This window comes from Molothrus aeneus, chromosome 5, assembly GCF_037042795.1.
Source record: "Molothrus aeneus isolate 106 chromosome 5, BPBGC_Maene_1.0, whole genome shotgun sequence".
NCBI lineage: Eukaryota > Metazoa > Chordata > Aves > Passeriformes > Icteridae > Molothrus > Molothrus aeneus.
The window spans coordinates 13,917,015-13,930,232 of NC_089650.1; the positions used below are offsets into that span (position 1 = coordinate 13,917,015).

The 13,218-nt window shown below is 46.1% G+C and overlaps 1 protein-coding gene across 2 annotated transcripts in view; it reads right to left on the reverse strand.

Annotated features, from left to right (window-relative positions):
• LOC136557211 (uncharacterized) overlaps positions 1 to 13,218 on the reverse strand; it is a 29,224-nt gene that overhangs the window by 1,417 nt on the left and 14,589 nt on the right. For both annotated transcript variants that reach the window (XM_066550840.1, XM_066550841.1), the window contains 7 exons: positions 10,099 to 10,165; positions 7,985 to 8,079; positions 6,375 to 6,503; positions 4,827 to 4,941; positions 3,894 to 4,031; positions 3,046 to 3,212; positions 2,535 to 2,623 (listed from right to left, as the gene is read on the reverse strand). In XM_066550840.1, the coding sequence (XP_066406937.1) occupies positions 2,535 to 2,623; positions 3,046 to 3,212; positions 3,894 to 4,031; positions 4,827 to 4,941; positions 6,375 to 6,503; positions 7,985 to 8,079; positions 10,099 to 10,165 (800 nt within the window). The remainder of the gene's footprint in view (positions 1 to 2,534; positions 2,624 to 3,045; positions 3,213 to 3,893; positions 4,032 to 4,826; positions 4,942 to 6,374; positions 6,504 to 7,984; positions 8,080 to 10,098; positions 10,166 to 13,218) is intronic.

A 13,218-nucleotide genomic window follows, 5' to 3' on the forward strand; every position in this document is an offset into this window, starting at 1 on the left:
TTGGATGGGGTGAGAGACAAAGTTTCTGTATCTATGTGAGAGGGACAACAGGCAGAGCTGGAAAAAGAAATCCAAAGCTGAAATTACATTGGAAAGTCAGATTTTTGGGAAACATTTGCTATGGTTTTTCATTTGAGATTTCCCAGTAAAAGTGATGTAAGTGCAGTGTTTGGGATAGATTGGGAGACTCTATTCACAGCAACTACTGTAAAAATGTTCAGAAGCTAGGAGAGGACAGAGAAGGGAAAGAGAACTGACAAGACAATTACATTTTAGAGGAAGAAGCAAGGACAGGAAAATGTGATGGCAGGGAGGATTAATAAGGAAATCTATGGGCAAGGTAAAAAGAGCCCTTATTTTGCACTCCACCTAATTACATCAACATCTTCTAATCTATAACAAAGGCACAGAAGATTATGACTTCCACAAAGTGTTCAATCTCTCAACAGCTCCAGGAGCTGAGAGTAAATATTTGGGGGAGCATCCCCTAGCAATGCCATGTGTGAGCATGTGGTGTTAGGTTGTCATGGCAGCTGGGGGCAAGGAGCAAACAGACACTGCACACATGCTCAGCTCATGGGCAGAGCTCTGGAACTGCAGAGGATCCATAGGGTGGAGGGGAGGCATGAAGTGCCCTGGGTCAGTTTCTGGGTTGCAATATCCCCTGACCAGTGCTTCTAAAGTGTGAAGGTTCGTGGGGTCTAAGCTGAGAAAGTGTTACATTTTAGATATTAGGAAAAAATTATTTACAGTGAGAATGGTGAAACATGAACAGAGAGGTGGTGAATGTCCCATCCCTGGTTGGGTGGGGCTCTGGGCAACCTGATCAACCTGCAGCTGTCCCTGCTCATTGCAGAAGGGTTCAAACTGGATGACCACTAAAGGTCCCTTCCAACCCAAAGCATTCTGTGTTTCTACAATAGCCCTTTGAAAGTGCCACCAGGCTGGGCTTGGGACACATAACCAGTTTATATGCTGTGGAGATGGCTTGAATGGCATTGCAGTGTCCTGGCATTTCCAGTCTGTTTTGGCACTCTTACTCTGTAGAGCAGGGATTCCCAGAGTTCAAGGTTCATGGGGTTATTAGGAAGTAAAACCCTGAATGAACAAGGGGGCTTTGAAAATTCCCCCATATGGCCTTGAGGACTCTGTGGAGAGGAATTTCCAGACCAATGTTACTTCAAGAATGGGAGCAGTAATGGGCCCCAAGCTTTCACATAGGTTTGGAAGGAAGAGCAAGCTGCCAGGTTCCCTAGTGTAACTCAGTGGAGGTGGTTGGCAGTGGTGCATTTTATCTCACCTTCGGTCTTCCCTTGAGTTTTAAAATGGAAAAGGAACCCCTAAGAAGGACATTTCATTGCATTAGCCTCTAGAAAATACCTTGTCCTGCAGTAAGGAGTACTTGTGTTTGAGCAGATGGTGCAGAGGGGAGGCTGTGTCCCTGGAGGGGCTGGCTGGGGACACCTGCCCAAGGTAGTGAGCAAAGCTGAGCTTTCCTTAGGTCAGGCTGACCTCACGACACTCCTCCAGCCCACATTCCTCTGCTGTTCTTACACCTATTGCTCCAAACAACCATTTGGTCTTCTTTAGAGAAAACCAGCTTGCAGTTGAGTCAGCTCACCTCAGAGGTGATCTGGGACACAAACAGCACATCCTGGTGTCAAGTGGGCTCACCAGCTTGGCAAGAAGTTATTGATTGATTTTAAGTAAAATATTGAGGACTCTCTATGTTTAAAAAAAAAAACCCAAACCATAAAATCCTTTTCATTCTGGACAATGATCAGAGAGAAAGTGTTGCTATGTTGAGTTATTGCTAGGTAAGAGTAGAAAGGGAAAAGGAATTATCTGTCACACACAGACTTTTGGTCTAGCTCAAGGCAATGAAAGGACAGAATCAACTATTGCAACATATGAAGCAAGAAGAAAAAACCAACCTGACTGCTACATATAGTTTGTCAAGTTAACAAGGAGCATAATAAAATATTACTCTGACAGACTGAGAGTTGATCACTGGGGCTAGGAATAATAGCTGTCATTTCCCACTTCTATGTATGGCATTGTGTGAACAGCCAGGCGAATTATACAGCAGACTCCTTTGAAGCAAGAGCTTCAAAATTGCCAGAGGTAAATGCAGAACCTGATGAAATGCTTTTACAAGGCCATTTTAGCTCTTGAGTGGCAGTTCCACTTCCATTGGAGAAGTGGAAGTAAGGCAGTTAGTTAGTAAGACAGCTTTGATGTAAGGTGGTTTACTTTGCTTTTAGCAGCTCAGCCCAGAGTAATTCAGAATTCTTAGATTGCCAGGAAAGGCTTGGATCTTGAAGAAAAGCAAAACTAATAATGGCAAGCCTGGCTTCCAAGATGCTTCGGGGAACAATTTTAGCAAGCTTTGCAAGGAATCACTGTAACCAGCCCTGGTCTCATCCTTAATGTCTCTTCCTCAAGCAGCAGTTGCTTTTCCAGTAGAATTTCAAACGAATCCGATTATGGCCCTTGCACGTGCAGCTGGAGAGGACAAAGCAGCGAGGATATACCTGTCACCAGCTCCTGAGACGTTGACAATCTCCTCCCTGCTGATGGGGATGGCGGGGTAGTGGGCAGCACAGAGCCTGGCAGCAGCAGCCTGTGGGGGGAGGGAAGGGAAGTCAGTGGGAATTGCCCAAGCTGGTGAGGCCTGATGTGCCTGATGCCAGATCCGCAGGGATGGCAAGAAAAGAAAAGGCTGGAAAAAAGGCAATAATCTTTTTTCACACTTTGATCATTTAAATGAAGCTTCCTGCAAATGAAGCTCGCATTCATGAATATTCACATAGCACATTTAATTCTAGCTGACTCTAAACACTGCTGCTAGGAGCCAGCAGCACACGGACAGAGAACTCGATCTGCTTTCAGAGCTGTGTATTCCACCCCCCCAAACACATACATTTTCCAGCAGTGATGCCATGTTTCCCAGGACTGCTGCCACGACACCAGAAATAGCAACAGTGCCATATGGCCCAAGAAAGAAGCAATTGAGAGCTCAGAGTTAGTTTTCCATGCCCTTACCTGTTTGTGAGCTCCTGGATGAAGGGAGATGCTCCCTCCCAGGCTCCTGCCGCACAGGAGGACGCCGTGAGCGCCGAGGGTCACCACCACACACTGCAGGTGGGCCAGCAAAGGGCAGGCCAGGGCCACTGCAGCCTGGACAACATCCTCCAACCTGGATGGCAGCTCTTCAGAGAGAGGGGAGGGAAAAATGTGCTCCAACTGTAAAGGTCCTCAACCAGCCTGTCTGTGGGCTGGCAGCCTATTTATGAGCACTTCTACTACTATTTATAGGTACTTCTACTATTTATGGGCACTTCTGAGATGTGGTTGGTAACATTTTTTTCTTTATATTATGGGAAACATGGAATTCTCCAGAGTTAGACTTCCACGCTGTACTTCTATACTGAGGAACCCAATTCTCATGGAACTAAGCATGTGTCTGTAGAGATCAAAAAGCTGTCTGGAAGCATGGCTTCCTTGTTTCAATGCTGTTGGATTTCCATCTGCATTTGGTGGGGTGTGCCATTTCTGGAAAGGGTGGTACTGCTGGGACAGGTGCCCTCTGAGCACCATGCTTCAGGGACACATTGACAAACCAGATATTACTCCTGTTTAGGTGATGAAGTGAGGCAAATGGGACATCTGGTTTTGTGCAAGGAGCCATCCCAGGCCTACTGTGATCTCTGCTGGGTCATCCATCCATACAGCCCAGACAGAGATGGCAGTAAGGTGCAAGATACCATGAGCACTTATGAATCCCCACTATGCTATAACCCAGTTTGCCTGTTTTAGAGGCTGAAGCAGAAAATGCTCTTCTCCAGGATCTAAGTTATCTAAAAGTCTGACTGTCCCTTCTTATTCAATACCTGCTGGCACAGGGCTCCCGAGGGTCCGATTTATTGCTCTCAGCTCTTGCAGGTTGGGGGAAATGTATGTGAGTGCTTTCCAGCTGTCTGAGAGGAATGGCTTAGAGGCCTTGTTCTCATCTGTTGGCTCATAGCACACTTCAAAACAACAATGCAATCGGTTAGTTAATTAATTAATTAGTGGTTCGTCTCTGTGTCAGAGCAGGATGCAGTGGAGAACACTTAGCATAATCTGCACAACTAGAGTTACACCTTTAAATTATGAGGTACACCTTTAAATTATGAGATACTCACTCCCCCAAACCTGGGACAAGGTCTCCCAAGGTTTCCTTCTCAGTGTCCAGCAATGAGACAGCTGCTTCTGGCTCTGGCTGATATAACCAGACCCCAATTTTGTTCCTCCAATTAACTGGTTTTGGAGCCTCTGCCAGATTTTTAGATCACTGTGTCCTTCTTTGGGATTTGCTTTTAAAAAGGAAGGTGTAACTCCAAAGGTTTAGGAAGCTTTGTGAAAGGGCCCCAGCATACCAGTGGAGGGGGGGCACTTATTTTATGGGAATGGAAGAGAATTCCTCTCAAAAGATGCTTTAGTGCTTTCTCTGAGAAGCAAACTATATTGCTGCTCAAACTGGCAGAAGTGCTCAAATTGCCACTCGCACTGAGATTAAAAGCTCAGAGAGCAGCATTCCCTGGCCTTCTGGCAGTGCTCAAGGGCTTTACCAACCATGCCTCAGGAAATGTGGTTCAGCTGCAGAAAGAGGAAAACTGCAGAGAAATCCAAAATGTTTTTCACATCTGAAGCAGAGTGGCAGAGTACAGAAAGTGGTGCTGAATAAGCCAGCATGTCAGACAGTCAGTGGTTATCTCCAGCAAGCAGCAGGGATGTGCCTGCACTGTCTTGGCACACATGCTGTGAGGGCAAGCTCTCCTTACCTGCTAGCTGGTGCTCTCTAGCTAGTTGGCAGACATACTGAATAGTGGAGAGAGGCACATTTCCATCAATGCAAACAAGTGGGGCCTGACACAGGCTCTCCTTGAACTGGGACACCTAGTTAAAATCCAGGACACACAGGAAAGACAGCCTGAGTCACTGCAGAGGGACAAAATCATTGCTAGTCAGACTTCATGTAGCATTTTGACTTGTATTCCAGCCTCTAGGTGCAGGCATGAACCTAAAAGAGTGATTCCCTAAGGAAAATGGATTTTTCCATTTGCTTCATCTCCTCCCCTTCCCCTTTCCCTGCTCCTGGTCATTAAGGCCTGTACTCAACTGACAGAGCCCCTCCAGCAGAGGAAGATAATTGCTGGTCCAGGCTGGAGCACTACAGGGAAATGGAATGCTGCTGTTTAATGTCCCTGTAGGACTCCCTGGGCCATGCCTTGCTCACTGTGTGAGGAGGACACTGGATGTCCTCTCTGCACAGTGGCTCCTAAGACAGCCTGTTCAGCACAGTGTTTGACTCCTGGGTCCCACTGAATCCCACAGGGATGGGATTCAGGGGAGCAGTGGAGCAGGGAGCTGCTGTTCTCTCCTTTGGCTCTCTGAGGTTGCACAGCCACTTGCAGGGATGCCAGGCCACTGCTATGGGCACTGGAACAGCATCCCCCGGGTCTCTGCCAGCCTTGGGGGGAAGAGGGGCTGCCAAAATGCACTCTGCAGCACAAGACTGCTTCAGAATTTCCACTGATCACAGCTGCTTTGTAAAGCTCAGGAGAATTAATCCCTCATGTAATGGTTTTCTGTGCCAAGGCTTTGGGAGGCAAGGTGAGGATGGAAGTGGGAGTAATAACCAGATTTTTCCCTAGGAAAGCTCCACCTCATGGAGATGCCACTGGTGAGTAAATTGCACTTAACTTCCATGTTGCTGTCAGTCATGAAGCACAAGCTTTTGTTCTGTCAATAAAAGAAGGAGGTTGCAGTGATGGGGCTTTCACTGAATCACTCTTTAATCACTGCTGCCATTATGCTTCCCTGATGTTTTTGAATGTTTGGATGTGCTGAGCAACAGTTTCTGTTGATACAACTCAGTGTGTAGAAACAACAGGGATGGTAGGGAGGGGATGGAACAGGAAAATTTGCTTTAACCAGTGTTCTGTCCACTTTTTTCTCTGTTTTCCCCTAAAGGAAGAAATATGGATTAGGGTTATACAGGTTGATTTTTTCCTTGCTTTAGGATGCAAAATTTTAAGTTAGCTTGGACAAGTTAAAGAAGAGGATTGTGGCCTGCATATCATGGATGAAGGTAGTGGTGATATTTATAAACCAGAAACAGATAGAAACTCCATCTGGGTCAGCAGTAATAGAGGGCTCTGGTGGCTTGTTGTGCTGCTGTGCCAGTGGCCAGTGTCTGGGGTTAACCTCAGCATCTCCCATGCCCTCTGCACCCATTCCCTCCCAGTACAAACGTCACCAGTGGCCTCTTGTCACAGGCCCACACTCTTTCTCATAAGAAAAGCTCATAACTCTGAGGGAATGCATACATATTGCTCTGTTATCTGCTGGTGGATGTCCATGTCTCCCAAGCCAAGGCTGAGCTCCCCAGCACTGCTGATCACGGCACAGTAAGTGGCTGTGCTCTCCCCCTCCAGCTGAAGGACGCCGCTCATGTCCTGCAACAGGGAGGACAGGTACACACTGAGCACATTCCTCTTCCCTGCCACCCCCAGCTCACTCTTTCTGTGCCAGCTCACTGCTCTCCCTTGGGATAAGCAGCCTGGCAGGGGCATCTCAGTCTAGACAATGCTGGCACGTGGCTATTTGTTAATATTTGCAATGCAACAAATGCTGCAGGATAAAGCAATCCTTTAGTAAATGAGTGGCAGGTCTCTGCCTCTGTGCAGCTCCACAGGCTGTGTCTCCTGTAAGACAAGAGTGGGCTGCAGCCCTGCCAGCTCCAGTCACCCATTCTCACAGCTGCTGTGGGCTGGCATCTCTTGGTGCCACTCTGCAGACAGCAGTGACTTGTGTTGGCTGCCTCACTGCCTGCCCAGCCTGATTCTGAGCACACCCTGTTGCCCCCAGCAGTGGGGCAGAGAGCTGTGGGGTGTCCTTCCTTTGGGGCTCCTGGCAATGATCTGCTTAAGGAACACAGGGCATATCTTGGAAAGAACATGTGGATGGAGAAATGTATCTATCTCAGGAGCTGACAGGGAAGCTGGAGTTTTTAGGGAAAGGTTCCTCTCCAGCACTGGTGGGAATGTATTTTATTACAGGCAAGGATTGCTTGGTGGCTGGCCAGCAAGTCCACCTTCCCTTGGGACACTGCTCACTTACATGGCACAAATGTGGAGAAGAGATTATAGACCAGCCATGGTGAAGCCTTTATAACCCAAAAGAGAGTTCACATTCTGATTTATTCATTTGCCAAGTCACTGAGGCAGCCAGAACCAAGGCCCCATGGGCTCTGTTTGGATCCCATGCTCGTGAGGGCACTAATAATGGTCAGTGACCCTGACCAGCCTCACCTGGGGGCTGCACCCACCCCCTGCCTTGCCTCTAGTCCTGCCTTTTCTCCATAGAGCTGCCTGCTGGGGTGCTGATATTCTGCCTTGCTGGCCTGGGGAGCTCCTGCTGCTCCAGCTCCCTGACCTGTGGACAAGCTGCTGCTGGAGTCAAGCATTCCCCTATGCACAGGTAAGTGGTGCATGCAGCTCTGTAGAGGATCCTCAGAGAGCTGGGGAGGTGTCCAACCTGCAATTCCAGTGTCACATTTTTCTCTGTCTTGGGCTTTAACTAAACCAGGTTGGTTTTGGCAATGCTTTGTGTGTCCTCAGATTCAAGGTTTGCATATTGCTTACTTTGTTTAGCCTTCACTAGAATTGTAAGTGGTTGCTCCTGATTTACCTCTACCTCCTCCAAGCACCACTTTCTGGAGCTGAATTCAGAACCCATGGCTCAGATTCCAAAACACACCTAGCCTGTTTTTGGAGGTGGTTCCTTGCCTTCTAATTGTCTGTAGCTAAAGAAGCATTGAATTCCACCTTTGCCTGATGGAAGGTGGCTCTGATGTCTGCCAGGGTTGGGAAGACTTTTCCCTCTGTGTATTGTCATCTCTTCCAAGTTTCTGAAGTGCTACTTCTGTGACACATACCATGTGGTGGCAGTAGTGCAGGACAGACTCTAAATGCTCATCCTTCCCCACGGCTGATAAAAGGAGAGGAGCTTGTCCAAGACGGCTTAAACAGTCTAAAAAGCAAATGGAAACAAAAGCTGTTAACAAATCCACCAGAGTACTGTGAGCACAGTGACAGCTGGTGCAGCATGGGTGTCTCTGGGAAAGCCCTCTCCTGAAAATCTTAATGCTCAACAGTCCTTGCCTAGAAGGATGTTCAAGATGAAATTAAGCTGCAGCTGCAGTAAATGACTGCTTAGGGCTGAGTGAGGTGTCCTACAGAGAGCTGAACCAGCACCCTGAAATTTAGGATTATTTGGAACATCTGGGAGTGGAGGAAAAGAGGGGGAAGCAAATTCTGCTCTTTTCTGGCATCATCTCCTTTACCATCACAGGCCTGTGGGTTTTCCCACACTGCTTCTGAGCAGAGTGTTTTCTGGTGCTGGCCCTCCCACACTGCTGTTCCCACCATGGTATCTTACTAGAACCACTGAATCTGAGAGTATTAATGGGAAACCCTTCCTCCTCTCCTTTCAAATTACCACACATTGTACCTCCGTGGGTGGCGTGGGTATTTTGAGGGATTTTTTTCCACTCAAGCTTCTTCATTAGTGATCTGAAGTGACAGTAGATATGTATTAGGAGATTGGGAAATGTCTGAAAGCTGGAATAGTCCTAAAATCTCTTTTGTAATCTGTCCCTGTTAACTTCAGTACCAGAATACTGGTCTGCTGCTGCTTGTGGTGGAGCCACAGGTACTGTGTGCTCCTTTCCCATGGATAGGACTGTAGCCTTTCTTCTTCTACAGTAACTCCTGTATAAAAATGTGGTTTTTGTTGATAGAGTTGATAGTGGAGCCCTGGAAAATGTTAAAAATAGTCTTTGAAAATATTAGGCTTTGTGTTTTCTCAGATCACTGCACCTGCGTAAGCAGTGTGATAAAAGATATAATTGTTAGATGTGATGATTGCTTAGTAATTAAATATAATTATTATATAACCACAAGAAGAATCATGAGAAACTGTGTTGGAAATTTAAAGGGGGCTATGTTTAGCTGAAATCTGTGTATACAATAGAACAATATAAGTTTGATAATTATCATGAAAGTTATATAACGATAGAGTATAAAACACGTTCACCTCGAATGTATGGTCGGAATCAGATTTGGGTGGAAACTACCCCGATTCCCAGAGCTCTTCAATAAAAAGCACTGCATATAATCGTTTATGTGATTATCTGGTTTTGAACACTAACAGAGTGACAAAACTATTTTTTGGTTTTTTAAAAAAGAAAAAAGCTTAAAAGTTTTGGTTTTTTTTTAATTAAGTAAAAAAACACCTCAAAACCTAAAAAAAATTACTTAAAACTTAGATAGCAAATTAAACAAAAGCTAAAAAGTCTCACCTAAGCAATTTACTAGAAAAAAAGAGAACAAAGAAACTAATGGCTTTTGTAGAGTGCTTTACCAAGAGCAAAAATCTCTTGCATCTAACTCAGTTTTTCTTTGTAAAAAGTTTTGTTATTTTGCCTTTTAATAAAACTTTTCTGTTTCTAACACTACCACAAAAGCCACCCTACTAATTTTATGCCTTCTAAAGTAGCTAAGCTATCTTAAATGTAATTTTAATTTCCAAGAGCTTATAAGACCTAGCTCAACAAAACCATATATCACTCCTGTACCCCAGTTCATTTTGTCCATGGGATGTGGAACTGTGAAATATCAGTTTGGAACTGCGATTATTCCTTTCATCCTCTTGCTCTAAGCAAACTTCCATTGTGTCTATATCCTAGCATGAATTAAATCTGAGGCTGGTCAGTAGTCATCAGATACTGATGCTTATTTACTTTGATTCAGGGTTACTGCACCATGTGCTAGTTAACTTCATATTTGTGGACCTTCCTTTTCCTGATCTCAACTCCCTCCACTCTTATTTCTTGGAAAGGGCTCTGCCTTTTCCAGGCAGTCTGCCCACTAGTACATTGCCTAATGTGTCCCAAATCTTGTCAACATTCCCCCTCTCCTGCTGTGGAAGGGGTCCCAAAGGCCAGATACAGCTGGCATGCACCAGCAGGCAAACCCCAGCACCAGGCACCTGCCAAGTTCCTTCCAACTCCGCCAAAGGTTCGTCTCACTCTTCCAGCATTTGTTTGCCCACCGCCCTGGAAGAAAGAACAGTTCATTGGCAAAACTGGAAGGGCTGCTTGGTATGGTTGCTAAGTCTCCATTATCATCTGAAGTTGATATGGCTGAAACATAGGTCAGCAATCAGAGGGAGCACAGGGCATCCAGCTCACAGGCTGAGGGCAATACAAACTTCTAGAGCCATCTTGGACTTCTGTTTGATGACAAAGGCCTGCTTTCAAGGAAGGGAGACCCACTTGATGTGCCCATGAATTGCTAGTTTGGTGTTACTTCTAAGACCTCCCAGAGTAGCTGATGAGTGTTTCAGTCAGTGCGGGCAGACCTCTGAATTCACCTGCCCACAACAACCTGTGACTCCAGAGGTGCTGGGGCTCTGCCTTCAAGGCCACTTAGCTCCCACCTTAAGCAGTTTGTATGAGCTATTTATTTACCTCTTTAAATGTAAAATGAGATTTGTTATCTTTGCCTGTACTGCCTCTGTACTTTATTCATGGAAGGATCTGTTTCAGAGACTGAAGAGTTCTTCACTGACCCATTGCTTCCCAAACATCTCCCTCATTAAGAATACCCTTCTTTCCTACATGTGCAGCTACCAAATTCTTTTCTCTTGCCTCTGCCTTCCACTCCTCTGTCCATCTGCCTTTCTGCCACAGACAAATTGTCAGAACACAGGCAGTCACTCACCCATCTCATTCTAATTCTTCTGCCAGAAGAATTACATCAGTTAGTACTCAGATCAATTTGGGCTTCATCTGACTATCAAATGGTTTTAGAGCTCTTGTTTCATAAAATCCTGAAAACTATTTTCCATCTCTGAAGGCAGCTTGCCACTGGCAGTCCTAATGCCTGTAAGCAGAAGCTCCTGGCCCAGTCCCTCTGCCCAACACCAACCCAGGTGCACAAGGACAGCCCTGCACACAACATTTTCCTTGCTTGTAGACACCACTATCTATTCTAACCAAGAACATGTCTTGCCATCTCACTGTAAGGAATGTTCTGCTCCCAACAATCCCTGTGCTTGGGCATTCTTAAAATTCATTCTGAAGCTCCCCAAGGATTCTCCTTTCCCTTTGTGCAGCTGCACATCTGTTCTTTGCACACAATGCTTTCTCCTGCATCCAGCCCTGGGAGAGGCTGCTCTCCCATCTAAATATGATCTGTTTCTCTCATCTGACCTTCAGGCTCTCTTTCTTAGCTCTGACTCTCCCCAGTTCTGTAGTCTGTAAAATCTGGTGCTAATTTTTAATACCTTTGCTTTTCTGTCTGGCAGTTCTCCAAGCCCTAAACTGTTCAGGCCACCTGAGCAGAACTGCCTCTGTATAAGCAACCAACTGATGGCCTTTGTTCATCTTTGCACTGTTTGTCACTCCTCATCATATGCAAATGTCACTCCTTGCCAAATGCCCCTCCCTTGCCTTTGCTTGTGCTCCCTGGGAATTGCACACAATGCTTTTGTACCAGTACAAACTGGTACTGCTGGGAATGAGGATATTTCCATCTGCAACTGTATCCTGTTGAGAGTTGCAGATTTCAAAAGCGAAGTGACTTTGGCTATTTTAATTCTGAAGCTCACTCTCTGTAGTACAGGCAGCCAAGGGGGAAAAAACCAAACCTCAGCACCCCAAAATACAAAGCAAGGGTGCTTTTTTAGGTGAGTCAAACAACATGGCTTTGAGCATTGGGTCCTATGTCAGTCTTTAAAGAGGGTGCTGGCTGCCATCAGCAATAAGCACAAACTGTGGTTTATGTAATTCCATTATCTGTGGTTTAAAACTGATGCCTGCAGGAATGGTGAATATACTCATTAGCTCCTTTTGCTGCCTGGCATGCTGATCCTCTCTCTTAGCTCCCCAAATACCCCAGAAGCAGAGCTTCTGGGTGTCTTCTTTATGCCAAGCCTTGCCCTAAGAGCAGATGTAGCAGCCTCCTGCTCAGGGATCCAGCTGTGGGTGACCTCTCCTGCTGTAGAACCCCACAGGGCCTAAAAAAATGAAGATGCTAAATGTCTCTTTGGGTACAGTGAGAGAGAAACCAGCAGCTGGCTCTTAAAGAAAAATAAATGAGTGGCTTTCTTCACACCTTGCCAACTCAGTTGTAACTGAGTGGTATCCAGAAATCTCTTCTTGGGTTTGGATGGGGCTGGCCCAGATTAAAGAATTTAGGTGAAAATGGGCTTGCTAAAAGTGATCTGAAATGAGGCCAGGCTGATGCTTTCTGGCAAAGTCTCAGAGAGTAGAGGAAGTATCTGGAACCTTCTTCCATGTCTTAAGAGGTTTGAACTCTTAATGTGAAAATGAGACTCTGCTCAGCTTCTGGGTATCCTGAGAGAATGATAACCATAATGGTTTTTCCAGAAACTTTCTCTGAGCAAAATTGTTCATCCTTCTCAGCAGGTCAGATAGTTACATATTAAGCATTTAGCTTCTGGGTAGCCTTGAAAGCCATGTGGGAATTACAACCAGGCCAGAACACAGCTGCTTTCCTGCTGAGACAGCACGAGGAGGGAGTGGTACCCAGTGCTCTGCAACAAATCCAGCAAGCATAAAGGTGGGATCTGCTGGGTGTGGAGCTCTCTGAAAAAAATCTGTCTTTAAAAAGCCAAAACAGTGATATTGAGAGAGGCTTTTCCTCTGTGCCTAACCACAGTAGCTGTCAGCAGGAGCTTTCTGGCTGGCAGTTCCCAAATCCTCCTTGGCTTGGCAGTGGATCCCAGCCATGATGCACCATGAGCTCTGGGGCTCGCTGAAGGCAGAAGGGTGGCAAACACCTCACTTTTTTATGCAACATTCAAAGCCCCCTTTTTCCCTCGTCAGCTGTTCCCAGCATGACCTACACAGGTCCTTGGCCCCCTCACCATGCTATGGGTGCTCCAGAAATCTGCACTCATGTCTGACATGCCAAGGAATGCTTATCTTTCCTTGGACAGAGCTCAGCTCCTTGCCTGCTGGCTGAGTGTAGGCTGTGTATGGTATTGGTTACATCTCAGCTGAAGCAGCTGAACTCTTGCTTTTGCAAGCTTTCATAACTGATGCCACAGCATATTTCACCCTTGACCATTGTAACACTGCTT